General features: G+C 37.5%; 1 protein-coding gene and 2 long non-coding RNA genes across 5 annotated transcripts; 1 reads left to right on the forward strand and 2 right to left on the reverse strand.

Moving 5' to 3' along the window:
• Positions 1 to 1,295: 1,295 nt before the first annotated feature.
• On the reverse strand, positions 1,296 to 2,422 carry LOC141435627 (uncharacterized). Its single transcript, XR_012452200.1, has 2 exons — positions 2,311 to 2,422; positions 1,296 to 1,533 (listed from the first exon to the last, which is right to left on the reverse strand). It is a non-coding gene; the product is annotated as an uncharacterized lncRNA (long non-coding RNA).
• A 133-nt stretch (positions 2,423 to 2,555) lies between these two features.
• On the forward strand, positions 2,556 to 7,307 carry LOC141435620 (uncharacterized). 3 transcript variants are annotated; one of them, XM_074098365.1, is made up of 4 exons: positions 2,556 to 2,620; positions 5,232 to 5,265; positions 5,597 to 5,713; positions 7,099 to 7,307. In XM_074098365.1, exons 1-4 carry the CDS (start codon positions 2,618 to 2,620, stop codon positions 7,290 to 7,292), a joined length of 348 nt encoding a protein of 115 aa, XP_073954466.1. In that variant the 5' UTR covers positions 2,556 to 2,617; the 3' UTR covers positions 7,293 to 7,307. The 3 variants fall into 3 exon arrangements, with proteins under 3 accessions (XP_073954466.1, XP_073954465.1, XP_073954464.1); XM_074098364.1 differs by having other exon boundaries at positions 2,587 to 2,653; XM_074098363.1 differs by lacking the exon at positions 2,556 to 2,620 and adding an exon at positions 3,013 to 3,120.
• A 1,602-nt stretch (positions 7,308 to 8,909) lies between these two features.
• LOC141435625 (uncharacterized) lies at positions 8,910 to 10,342 on the reverse strand. The gene is made up of 3 exons (XR_012452198.1): positions 10,234 to 10,342; positions 9,881 to 9,977; positions 8,910 to 9,179 (listed from the first exon to the last, which is right to left on the reverse strand). It is a non-coding gene; the product is annotated as an uncharacterized lncRNA (long non-coding RNA).
• Between the last annotated feature and the right edge of the window lie 3,771 nt (positions 10,343 to 14,113).

Raw genomic sequence — 14,113 nt, forward strand, 5'->3', positions numbered from 1 at the left:
AGCCAATAATGGCTTACCAACTCTGACTAAAGACTTTTTACAGGAGAGCTTTAAAATTTAAGCAATGTCTTTGTATTTAAATTACTCTTTACCAGCCACGAAATCGCAATACTTACTTTTATAGGTTACATTACAAGGCTTTGACATTGTTGGTTACGTGGCACTGCAGTAATCCCCTCCTCCTGGCCGATTCCGGCCACGGCGACTGCTTCACCTCCGTTCATGCGCCCTCATGTGGCTCACGTAGCCAATCTTCCTCAAGAAGGTACGCGCACACAGCGGGCACGTGAGGATACCATTCTAATAATTATATGCTTTTGCCGCTGATGATCAGGCCTTTCCTTTATCTCGTCGCATTGGTATCAAGATCAAACCGACGCCGAGTCCCAAAACTCCGGTCCAATGAGCGAATGTGACGACGGTAAACCGTTAACGTTTCCGCGGAATACAGGATATGGCCATAACAACTGCCACATATACCGAGATTTTGGTGGCTAGCTTTAAGTCATGCATCTCTGGCATCCAGATTACCAAAAGCCTCGGCCGCACCACTGTATATGCTAGGTGTGAGTCTGATGCCGAAATTGCAGTATTATCGCCATGAACGTTATGCCACTTGGGCAACTTGTTTCACTTGTCATCTGTGGTTTTTATGAAAGGGTCCGGTATTCCCCGCTGGGCAATGGTGTCATCGGTCGCCTGTGGCGTTTATGAAGATGTCTGCTCCCCGCCGATAGTGTCCCCCGACCCGACAAAGACGGATAATCCTGTCTTTCCGGTGGATCGTCTTTGTGATTGCAAACTGGGACTTTACTTCGCAAATAAAGAAACTAAAGGTAAAGTCGGGATTACTTTGATGCCAAATATTGTTCACTTTGTTCTGTACGAATAAGGCCACCTTTGCTTAACAGGGGGTGGCTTAGTTTTGGGTGACACTTTCTTTGATTAATCTATTCTTGGAACGAACGTGTGACGACGTTACTTTGAAGTGTTGACTCACCTTTCTACTTTTTACAAGCTTTTTGTTAACTCCATTTCTTTGTATATGTTGACTTGAAATCTTGTAAGTGAAATTTGACTCACCTCCAGTTAAAGATAGGTAAAAATATATTTTAGGACTCAAATTTATAATATAGTCCCGTTTGGTATCGTAAAGATGAAAGGAAAAGTGGAAATGAAATGAAATTATTAGAGAAATATTTTTAGAAGTGGGTAGATTTTATGATCTGGTGGCGACACACACACACACACACACACACACACACACTCACACAGGTCTTAATAAGAAAACTGTATATTTTTGATTGCTTATACTTTATTTATCTTTATCCGCTATACTAGTGCCGTGGCATATTATGTTTTATCGGACTAAACTTATTGTTGTTGTCCAAATATAAACGTCGCCTTCTAGAAGAACATCCCCGGCGGCAGCACGTCATCGGGTAGCTTCCAGTTTGGACCATTATTATTCTCATCGCCATTTCTTTGAGAGTGACCCTCGTCATCTTTGCAGCTTAAAGCTTCTGTAAACAACTGAACAGGAGGAGAATTAGGACTGCTGGACTTATGTTCGATAAATTTTTGCTTATGTAAATAGGTCACCGAATATTCACCGGAGAATGCTGAGGGAGAATGTAGTACATATAAATACAATAAATAAATAAATATCATGGGACACTGGACACCAATTGACCTAGTCCCAAACTAAGCAAAGCTTGTACTATGGATACTAGGCAACGGATAAACATACTTATATAGATAAATACACACTTAAATACATATTAAACATCCAAGACCCGAGAACAAACATTCGCGTTATTCACACAAATATCTGCCCCGGCCGGGATTTGAACCCAGGACCTCAAGCTTCGTAGTCAGGTGCTCTAACCACTTAGCCATCCGGTCGTCAATCAACACACGACACTCTATGAATCAAAACTAATGATATTATATTAAGATTAGGACCGTAAGTATATATAGTATCATGTTATACGAGGTGTTGATTATTAAACGTAAAACCTCAGACACCCTAATTGTCAATACGATAAAATTACTTTTTATTGTACACTCGAACAAACTTGAGTCGTGATCCACTGTGGAACCTTTCGTAGAAAAAGTCATAGTGAAATCGCATTGCTTGACAAGGGAACGGTCAGAATCGTCTCCACAAGAAGGTAGTCTACAAAGGTTTAAAGTATCAATTTGAAGCTTGATTAGTTTAGACAATGCAAGTAGAGCACCTATTAAAAGGTTTTTTTCATAGACCATGTGAGTGCGAATTTGTTAACTTTATTATATTCATTCACTTACGAATGCAAGCAGGACCATGAGACGTATCATATAGTTTCGTAATTCCAATTGATTTACGTGCATGATTTACAAGAAATTGAAGAATTATGTAGACAATGTTAGCAATTTTCATATGACGAATCGGGAATGAGTGGAAAATTAGATCCACCGTTAGGGCTATTTGATGATTTCATGGTTAGTATCTTATCTTGGTTTTTGTGAAACCTTTCTGTGAATATACCTACAACAGTGAATTTATCCAAAGTAGGTACATATAGTTAGATTGTTTTGTTAGTAACCGACCAGCGGTTGAGCTTTATCTCACCTAATGGTAGGTGCAGGTGAGGTCGGAGATATCTCATTGGTTCGTTTATGGTTTATTTAGTCTATACGTACTTATCAGCAAGAGAGTTGAGCTCACGTACGCAACAAAATTACTTATGTCAACAGTCACAACGTCTATTGTCGGCCACTTAATATATTTCCATCCCGCTGCCAGACGCAGTTCGTAGAAAAGATAATGACTTTTTTTTATATTCCTCTTATATATTAGCTGATCGTCTAATGGGAAATGATTGATTACCACCGCCCATGAGTACAAACAACTTAAGGACAATCAATTATTGTCTTAATTAATAAATATTAGTATTGCAAAACCTTAGTAACAAGCAATTGAAATTAATCAAACGCCAAAACGGTAAATTAACTTCCATGTCAATTACAATTGCTAATAAGGAACCTTATTAAAGAAAATGTGTGAGGTAGAAAGGTATTTAGTTATTTGTTGATATCAGCATGAAATCTACGATTGCTGCCGTCCTAGTGATTGTGGTAAGTTTTATATGTTGTACGAGTAAGAAATTAAAAACGCTCAACGAAAAGTAAGATCTTTAGAAACCGGATTTTGAACCCGTATCTCTACCACAGCACAATAATCATATGTATCTTATATATCTATATATATAAAAGAAGAAACTGACTGACTAACTGACTGACTGACTGACTTATAGATCAACGCACAGCCCAAACCGCTGGGTTTAGAAACTTGAAATTAGGTGTAGACGCGCACTAAGAAAGGATTTTTCGAAATTCCCACGGGATAGGGAATAAATGGGATTTATATTTTCACTTCGAAATGGCCCTATTTCAGTAACTATAATTATTAGAAACTTCAAATTTGGCATGCAAGTAGGTAATACTAACAGCTAAAAATGGTTTTCAGGATTTCTCGAAATTCCCACGAGATAGTGAATAAATGGGATTTGTATTTTCACTTTTAATTATTGACCCTTTTACCGTAACTATAATTATTAGAGACTTCGAATTTGGCGAGCAAGTAGGTAATACTAACAGCTAAAAACAATTTTCAGGATTTATCAAAATTCCTACGGGATAGGGAATAAAATGGGATTTATATTTTCGCTTCAAAGTGGCCCAAACTCCGTAATTATAAATATTAGAAACTTCAAATTTGGCATGCAGGTAGGTAAAAACTGTTTCAAAGATATTCCGAATATCCCACGGGATAAAACGAATAAAGAGGATTTTATATACTTACCAACTGAATCAGAAAACGCATAAGTTAAACCAATAAAACTGGGGACTGGAGATTTGGCAAACTGATGTAAATCTGGTAACAATTATTTAGCAGTAACATCCTGCTCATCCTGGCGAGGATCGTCTCCGTAGAAGGGAACTCCTCAAAAGTTGATGGCACACGCAAAAGACTTTACATGATTGTTAAATTTCAATGACAATGCGTTTATATGATATACACCGCCTGATGCTGCAGCCAGGGTCGTCTGCTGATGACGGAACTCCTCAAGGGCTGATAGCATATATACGAAATTTTACATGTACGTTCAACAAGCTGACACAATAATTTTGCCCACCCGCGACCTTTATGATAGCTACTTTTGTGTCCATGCAATGTGTGTTCATGCAGTTCCTCCACCTCTACACTGTAAGAACACACAAATCACACAAATCCATCTATCACCACCACCACTTTACACTGGCGCGTTTCGAACTCAACCAGAGCTCATCTTCAGAGCAACACAACCGTTCAGCATGCTACGGTGTGAAATTTGGCATAGATGGACCTAAAGTAATGCAGAGGTGCACTAGGGCAAAGATTAGAGAAATAGAAAGAATAGGAAAATATCTCAACTTTGTTTGTTTCTTTGTTTGTTGGGGGTCATCTCTGAAACTATTGAGCTGATTTAAATAATTATTTTATCAATAGAAAGATACACTATCCCTGATTGACATTAGGCTACCTACTTACTTTAAAAAAAAATGCAAAACTTACCGCAGAATAAAAATAAGTTTCAATTTTGAGGCAGATTATCAAAATTATTTCATTAATAGAAAGCTACAATGTGTCTCTAATCGACAATTAAGAATATTAAAATAGATCATAACAGTAATTCATGTCCCGCGGGAACTTTACATTTTCACGGGATATAATCCTATATCGTGTAATGACAAATTCAATTATGAACTTATGAGTGTAGAGTTAGAAATCAACTCACTTAGCAAAACACGATATATTTTGTGAAATAATGAAGGCATTCAAAAATAAATCCAATCAATTAAAAAGGAAAAAATATTTTTGGATTGTCTGAGGTTTCTGTTATTTTATTAACAACTTAACACCTTGTTATAATCGCTTCATCGATCGTATTATTTAAATTAATCGACCAGAAAGGTTACTACGAAAATCGAAGTTCGTAGCGAACCGCCCCTCTCATTCTCGTTTTACATAATATAAACTCCAGCGGGACGGTTAGACATGAAGTTTGAATTTTGCACCTCTAAATACACCAAAGCGGTTCAGGCCCTATATTTAATATACCAGAAACTGTTTGTTGTTGTTTGAAATCGAATTGAGCTATATTTAATTACAGTTTTTTTCATTTATCGTTTTTATTCATTTTTAGCTTCTGTCACCTTTGGAGGCATCTGAGGAGTCTGGTATATCTTTTTCATTGTATGTTTCTTTTAGGTCGAGTGTTCGAATTAATTTTATTTAAATTAATAAAAAACAAATCAAGAATGCTTTATTGCAGACCAAGATCGATAGTTAGTAATAATACTAGTAAATAATACATAAATCTTATTTTTTATGGATTAGTATTGAATTCTAGATTAACATATTAAATCAAACATAATTCATCAATATACAATGATAGAAGAGAATTACTGATGCAACCTTCAATTACTTTTTAGTTCGGAAACATTTCTTAAATGCAATATGTAATTTTTGTGTTCGTCCGTTATCAGAAGAATTGCACCTCTGTTACAGATTCATCAGAAACAACTGCGTCATACAAAGTGCTTAGGAAAAATGCAGCAAACGGCAAACCACTTAAACCTCTCAGTAGCAGGAATATTCAAGCGTTTTTCGACTATTTCCAACATGGTAAACAAAACTTTTATGTTCCATAACGTAATAAACCAAAAAGCCGTGTACCAGCCGTGAGAGGTCACTTTTTAAACTTTGTCATACTAAAATGCCAGTTTAAAGTTGCACCTTAAGTGGCAGAGAGGAAATCAATAATGACATACATTCCTTTTCCACGAATATTTTAGTGCTATTTTGATTCGCTGTCATCGTTTATCCACCATTATCTCTCATATTTCTAGTTCAAGATTTATTTACCGTACCTACAACGGTAAAACCTTGGTAAAACCTACTATGGCATTGACCTCCAATGATCAGAGCCATATTTATTAAAAAAAAAACAACAATAGTGCTATTTTTAGCAGCAATTTTAAAGGCAAAGGAAATGTCATCCATACAGTCATGTCCGTTGATAATTTTTCTTTATTGGGAATTTTTATTTTCTCTTACTTACTTACTTTAAATAAACTTTACACAGCAACGATCCGGGAAGACTGTTCTAAGATTGAGAAACGACGACAAAAATAAAAAAATAATAAAATCACACCATACTTTTATACATAAAAATTTGTAGGCTTAATCTTAAGATATCAATCTACCGTGTCTATGACGGGCGATCGCCTCCCGTCGGATGGCTAGAGAACCTGACTACGAAGCTTGAGGTCCCGGGTTTGATTCCCGTGTCGGGGCAGATATTCCTATGAAAAGTACGTATGTTTTTTCTCGGGTCTTGGGTATTTACTCGTAATATGTATTGAAGTACGTATCTATCTATATAATTATATTTATCCGATGCTTAGTACCCATAACACAAGCTTTGCTAAGCTTACTTTGGGACTAGATCAATTGGTGTGAATAGTCCCGTGATATTTATTATATATTTATTATATATATATATTTAAGTAAGTATGTATTTATCTATATAAGTATGTTTATCCGTTGCCTATTATCCATTTGCTTTGCTTAGTTTGGCACTAGGTGAATTGGTGTCAATAGTGTCCCATGTTTTTTTATCTATCATCTATAAGAAAGGTCATACTTTTTTACTGTACACTAACATAGTTAGTATTTTCGTGTTCACAAACTTTGGACCATTTGTCGTCTTAATTTTGAATAAATAAATAAAATAAAATATGGATCAAATCACAAAACATGGTAAATAAAATGAGACCATTAAATGAAAACTTTCATTTTATTTTATTTTAACTAAATAGAAATAGACAAAATAAAAACAAAAATGTTTTCACGTAGTTTTGTTAGCCGTATTTGGACAAAATCAGTATTTATTTCATTCCATCATTCAAGGCCATTCATTGGCTGAATATTGTTGATTGAGGAGCAAAGTAAAAAGGTACTAAATACTTTATTTAAAAAATAAGGAATGGGTACGATTTTTTTTACAGAGTCCAAACCCCAAACGTTGCTTGGCAAGCTGGGAAGAGGGAACATACACAGGTCAATGAACGCGGACGTGGACATACAAGCCTCTGAAATCAAGAAACCAGCAGCTCCAAAATCCAAACCAAAAATAGCGGCAAAGGAAGACGTATCCGTAAAAATACTGAACTACAAGAAAGTTTTCAATGTAAATAAGTAACTTGAAATGTCGAAAGTTGTTTGCTTTGAAGATTTTTATCCGTCTAATAGGAATCATAAACATGTTACGAGTGCCACAATATTTATTCAAACATGCATGAAAATAGAACACGGGAAATACGGAATTTTTATGTAGGTAGCCGTATTAAATATGTACTTATTTTATAACTAATTTTTTATACTTATAATTATTATATAAAATAGGTATATTATAATAATATAAAATACTTTGGCTGTTGTTTGCGAATTCATTAGCGAAGAATTCGTTTATCGCCTACCCGCGGGAAAGGTAGGTATATTTTTCCGGGATTAAAACTATTATTTTATACCTACCCTTCTCAAACTATTTTCTTACAAAATTTCGTACAATGAGGTTTTTTACAGAGGTGAAATATCGCTAGATGGCGTTAGTATCGTGAGGTCCTTTTGCTTGTGATTGGCTCATTTCGTTATTTAACCAATCACGAGTAAACGTCAAACGTCAAATGTACCTCACGATACTAACGCCATCTAGCGATATTTCGCCTCTGTGAAAACCCTTATCCGTTGAGTACCTCAACCGTGAATAACAAACAACCAAATACCTATACTCTAAGGGGCTGTTTCACATCCATTGATTAGTGTTAACTTACGGTTAAATGTGATGCCATCTCCGTCTATTCGAACAAAACAAATAGAGACGGCATCACATTTAACCGGCAGTTAAGACTAATCAATGGATGGTGAAATAGCCCCTAAATCGTATTCTTCAATATTAGTTAAGATACACCAACTAGGTACGAGATGAAGCGCCTAGAATAAAATGTAGAACGAATTGTTTAATGAAAATGTTCACGCTACCTGTAGGCGTATTTCATACTAAAACCAGCAAGCGTTCACCTGATGTTAAGTTTTCACCACAGCCTATAGAAACATTAGGACTATATATTTACTGGTGTGTCTCCAGCCTTGCAAATAACGGTAAATTCACCTTCTAAAGTACCATGTAGAATGATGATGGACAAGCTCCAAGTACCAGTTAATTTAAAATGCCCGTACGGGGAAACACCTCCATCCCTCCAAGCACTTCGCAGACCCTAACGGTAGAATGTATGCTCTTCTCACGGATATCCAGCATATGGCTAAAGCAAGACTATGTGTAGATAAGAAACCCCTCTAACCGTCTCCTCCCCGTAGTAAGCTCCAGAGTCCGGCACTGCCTGAGCCTTTCTTTCCCAGTCGTTTATAGTGGATTTTTCCCGACTGAACGCCTCTTATCTCCTATAAAGCATCTCATATAAAGTACCTAAAAAAAGCAAGGATTTAGTGTCTTCAATAAACACGGGGGGCATTGGAAGAACACCATCTATAGAGATGGTGTTGATAGAAACTACTTTTAAGTTTTTTTGGCTTTAAAAAATAAGCATAATAGAGAAGGTTCTCGAATGGCGTCCGCGGACCGGGAGACGAGCTGTCGGTAGACCTCCAACAAGATGGAGCGACGACCCGGTTAAGATTGCGGCATCGCGGTGGATGCGGAAAGCACAAGACCGGTCTGAGTGGAGAGCCTTGGGGGAGCCCTATGTCCAGCAGCGAACGTCTTTCGACTGACATGATGATGATGATAATAGAAAAATAGTATATTTCGGGAAACATGGCCCTTATATTATACCTACCTTTTATATAGTTAATTGAAAAGATAATGTTATTCATTTCATATCTGTAAAATAGTTCTCGATTACTAAGATGAAGGATTTCATTACTCATTTTATTAGCGGTTACACATCGTTATATAACGTAAAATAAAAAAATAAAGAAGTACATGATGTCAGTGTGGCCAGTTTAACCTTCAAGGACAACCGTTGTTATTTACCGCCATGTAGACTTTAGCACCCAAAACCAAAGCAATCTGAAAAAAAAAATACTTTAAGAAGAAAGAAAGAAAGAAATAAAGTTTTATTTTGGCTCCATAAGTACCACCTAAAACTAAGACTAAAATTAGCACTAAAACTATGTTACTTGGTGGCACCACAGGATACCAAAAAGGATCTCCACTCAGCATGTGTTGCCGCACATTATGTGCAGTAAAGCTGGTAACGCAGGGATAATCATCATTTTGTGCTACCGGGAGCCAATGGATGGCCGATCACTGAATAATCTGAATATTCGAGCCATGTGGGGTAATCGGACACAGTGGGTGTAGGTACAGTCAAGTATGAACTTAATAAAAGTTTCAAAAATAAGTACCACAGGCTTGTTCCCACGCAACAAGGCCGTAGTAAGTAACATCTTTTTAAGTGGTACGAATAGATACTTATTTTTGCACTTCAAATTCAAATTATTTTATTTCGCATAAAATGTGGTCAACAACGCCGTAGTGGACGCCGAACGACGAGGCGGTACTGGTCTGGTGCCGGGTGGGTCTAATGAGCTGTGACCTTAGAGTGAAAGTCAGAGCGGGAGAATTCTTACCGTTAAAGACTTGACTGTACGTGTACTGTACGCAATCACATAGGTACATTTCGAACTAAAATGTATGAATTGAGTTCACATACGCACTGCGTACGTTTAACCCACATGACTATCTAGATTTAACAGGTAGGTACATACTATTCCTTCTATCGGTTTCAGGTGGTATGATAGTCTGGAACCGCCATAAGTCATGGCCATCCCGTATCAAACGAGGTCTCAAACATGTCACACAGGCCTGTAAAAAAAAACGAAACACTTGATATAAGGAATCGATTTTTAAACGCAATACAACACCGCGCCGCATGAAGTCTGGGGGGGCTACTATGACGTTCGAAAATCGAACTTTGTATCGTACCGTCCCTCTCACTCCCGCATCAGATAATATTAGCGTCAGCGAGACGGAAAGATACAAAGTTCGAATTTTGAGCTCTGTTGTGTAGAGTCACTTTGTTTAGGTAAGGTGAGAAAAGCGAACTAAAATGATTTCTTACCACAGCGACCGTGAAGATAACAAGTAGTTGGAATTTCATCATGTGTGAATTCACTTAAATTCTAAAACCTGATGCGGTGTTTCGACCGTTTTATATCATCGATTTCTGCCATACCTACATACAACATTAGTCTAGAAAGCAATAAAACTAAGCACAGAACTGTAACACCCAATTTCACGCAAATAATTGGAATGATACAGTATATACCATTGACGGAACTAATTGTTATTTTTGAGATTCCGTGGGCAAAATAGCAAAAATAGAACTGTTGTAGTTTCACCATGTCCGTCTGTCTGGCAGGGCAGAACACTGTACCAAGGATTTTTTCTAGCCGAGCTTAATCTACCGATGAGACTCAGTACATGCCTACATAGGAGTTCCTAGTTCTTTGGCCTCATTGCCAGAAATAGAAGTGACACTTAAGCCAACTTTAGACCTGCAAAAAAATCGTGCTGGTTGCATTCAAATAAAATAAAAAAATAATTTATCGTCAGAAAGTGAGTGATTACATAACTTACATTACCTAGACTACGGCGCTCATTTACTGTAAACTCGTTGGCTTTACGGCCTCGCAATGTAATGCAACTTGCACGATTTTTTGCAGGTTGAAACCGGGCTTTAGAAAAGCTGCTTATAACGGGTAAGGAGGGAGGAGGCACAGGTACAAAAGCTCTGTGGCCAGACCAGACCGTTTTCACCACTTCTCTCTATCACGCGGTATAAGACGATGATAGAAAGAGATGGTGAATGCAATTGTGAACGTCAGCGCGTCAGACAATAGGGTCTCTGGTCTGCTCTACCTCAAATACCTCGGTTTGCGTTGCCATCTACATACCTAGGATGCCGAATATAGACTGGGCTAGAGCGTAAGATAGTCTGAAAAAACGTCAATCACTAAAGCCACGACCCCCAGCATTGAGGAAAAATGACGCATATAGTGCCTGATTTAGAATTCTAACCTCGTTAGGCTAACTATGAAAATGCGCCCCCCAGCAACTATTTTCAATTCGGTTAGTGTGAGAGTGCACGCAGGAATTTTATTTTAACCCACGTGTACTTACCTGGGCGACCGAGCTTTGCTTGAACTTGTCAATAAGCGTTTTCCCATAGATAAGACCAAGCTAGATCGATTTATCATCCCCGAAAACCCCTACATACCAAATTTCATTAAAATCGCTGGAGCCGTTTCTGAGATCCCTGAAATATTATATATATATATATATATATATGTGGGAATGAGGGTGGATTCATGTTAGAATGATTTGATGTAAACGAGCGACCGAATGAATGAAGACTTATTGTGGAGTGAATGAGACGAGCGAGTGAGTGAAAGGGATTTAAGATTTGAGTTTTGATCGGGTGAGCCTACGTGCTAGTTGTGTTTTCTGTTCTTTGCTATTAAATAGGTATTCAGTAGTTTAATTTTTAATAATTTTTTTCTTACTTTATTTCGAAAAGTTTGTTTTCCTTCTAAGGATCCCACATATATATATACAAGAACTGCTTGTTTAAAGGTATTAGATTAAGTCTTGGCTCAACGCCGCGCCTGCCGCTCTTTGGTCCTTTGTGCTCTAGGCTCTAGCCTTATTAGTCTATGAGTACCTAAATCAGGCCCTGGACATATGGGGGAGGGAGAACTGCTACAAAAATATAAACAAAATCACATTAATAACCTGAAGTACCTATTTTAGATTAATTTTTAAACGCGTTATGTAAGTAATCGGAACGATTTTATTTTTCCACTATTTCCATTGTCCTTCTCAGACACCCTTCATATTTCCGGGCCTGGTCAACTCCAGTATTAAACTTAATCCGGTTCTTATAAATACAGACGACTGCTCGGGTCCGAGATAGATAGACGGTTCGAGAACAAAGCGGTCTTGTTAAAGGCGCCACGAGAGAAATTAATAAATAATTTATATAAGAGAACGACGCTTATCTCTCTCCGCAGGAAGCTTACCCGAGAAAGAACTTAAAAAATCCAAGATACTTTATAAGGTCTCTCTCTTCATATTTTTGACGCTGGCTGCTTATAAAACGTAGGTTTTTGCTTTTTAGGGTTTCGTAGCCAAATGGCAAAAAACGGAACACTTATGGATTAGTCATGTCTGTCTGTCCGTCCGTACATTTTTTCCGAAATTATAAGAACTATACTGTTCAAACTAGGTAAGTAGATGTATTCCGTGAACTGCATTAAGATTTTCACAAAAAATAGAAAAAAAAAACAATAAATTTTGGTTCCCCATACTCACTGAAACTCAAAATTTTTTTTCATCAAACCCTTACGTGTGGGGTATCTATGGATAGGTCTTCAAAAATGATAATTTTCTAATAATGATTAATGATTTTCTAATATGATTTTTTCTAAACTGAATAGTTTGCGCGAGAGACACTTCCAAAGTGGTAAAATGTGTTTACAGGGCTGTAACTTCTAAATTGGTTTGAACGAGATTTAGTAAGTATTTTTTTTTAATACACCTTAAATTGTAAACCGCAATTTACCTTTCATTCAATCAACTCAAATATAAAAAAATGTAGGTATATGGAACCCTCGGTGCACGAGTCCGACTCGCACTTGCCCGGTTTTTTATATACCTACGTAATTCGAAATTCTGTTTGCGGCCAACTTGAAAAAAATGTTTTTTAACGATTTTCGGTGTTACCTGAGTCGTTTACCGCAGTTTAGGGAAATAAAAATACGTTGTATAATAAATGGTAAGTCGGTTACCTTAAGAAGGTTGAAAGATGGCACCACACGCCACTATCAGAGTTCGTCGTTCGTCGCGGACAGACAGACATGGCGAAACTATAAAGGGTTCCGTTTTTACCACTTTGGCTACGCCGGAACCCTAAAAAACGCGCTTGACCAAAATCACGCCTAATGGTAAGCTAAGATGTGGACACAGATGGAGGACGCTTGCCCAATAAGCCTATTCAGACTAGATTTGAAGACGGCCAGATTGTAGCGATCAGATTGCAGGGCATTCCACTCCTCAGCTGTCCGGATAATAAAGAACGGGCGAAAACGTTTGGTAGGAGTTTTAGGGATGCTGACAACAAAAGTGAAGACCACACCTGCTTCTGGTCAACCTGTGAAAGAATAAAGCTGCGCGTCCACTGCATCGGAATCGGAGCATACGCAACGTACGGACCAAACGGATTTGTTGCTATGTATAGGCAGATTTCTATAGCGTAGAAATTCCTATCCAGCAGGGCCACTTTGAAATTCGAAAATCGAAGTTCGTGTCGTTCGGTCCCTCTGACACTTACACTATCTAATACGAGAGCGAGAGGGATAGTAGGTACGATAACTGCGATTTTCGATCTTCGGAGTAGGCCCTCAGTGCACGCAGTACTATAGACATATACAGCGTGTATTTTTGGTACCACCTCAAACTTTAAGGGTAGTTAGTGAAGGCCCTAATAATCACGTTTTATTATGTTTTAGTTAAAAAAAACAATTATTTTCCTTACAAAATTAATTAGCACGCAATGTATCACTACGTAATGCTTTGTTTTTATTCAAAACGTCGCACTTTTGACGTGACAGCACGTTCTGTGACACGTTTCTCTCTCGTATCAAATTATTGTACGCTTCTAAATAGTATCGATGGAGCTATATATATATATATATATATCACGGGACAATTCACACCAATTGACCTAGTCCCAAAGGAAGCTAAGCAAAGCTTGTGTTATTGGTACTAAGCAACGGATAAATATAATTATATAGATAGATACATACTTAAATACATATTAAACACCCAAGACCCGAGAACAAACATTCGTATTTTTCATACAAATATCTGCCCCGACACGGGAATCGAACCCGGGACCTCAAGCTTCGTAGTCAGGTTCTCTAACCACTAGGCCATCCGGT

This window comes from Choristoneura fumiferana, chromosome 15 (assembly GCF_025370935.1).
Source record: "Choristoneura fumiferana chromosome 15, NRCan_CFum_1, whole genome shotgun sequence".
Taxonomy (NCBI): domain Eukaryota; kingdom Metazoa; phylum Arthropoda; class Insecta; order Lepidoptera; family Tortricidae; genus Choristoneura; species Choristoneura fumiferana.

Coding starts and splice junctions, on each gene's coding strand:
- LOC141435620 (XM_074098364.1), top strand. CDS start 2,618: ATGGTAGGTGCAGGTGAGGTCGGAGATATCTCATTG. Junction 5,266..5,596: donor GGAGGCATCTGAGGAGTCTG/GTATATCTTTTT, acceptor CCTCTGTTACAG/ATTCATCAGAAACAACTGCG. Junction 5,714..7,098: donor TTTCGACTATTTCCAACATG/GTAAACAAAACT, acceptor TTTTTTTTACAG/AGTCCAAACCCCAAACGTTG.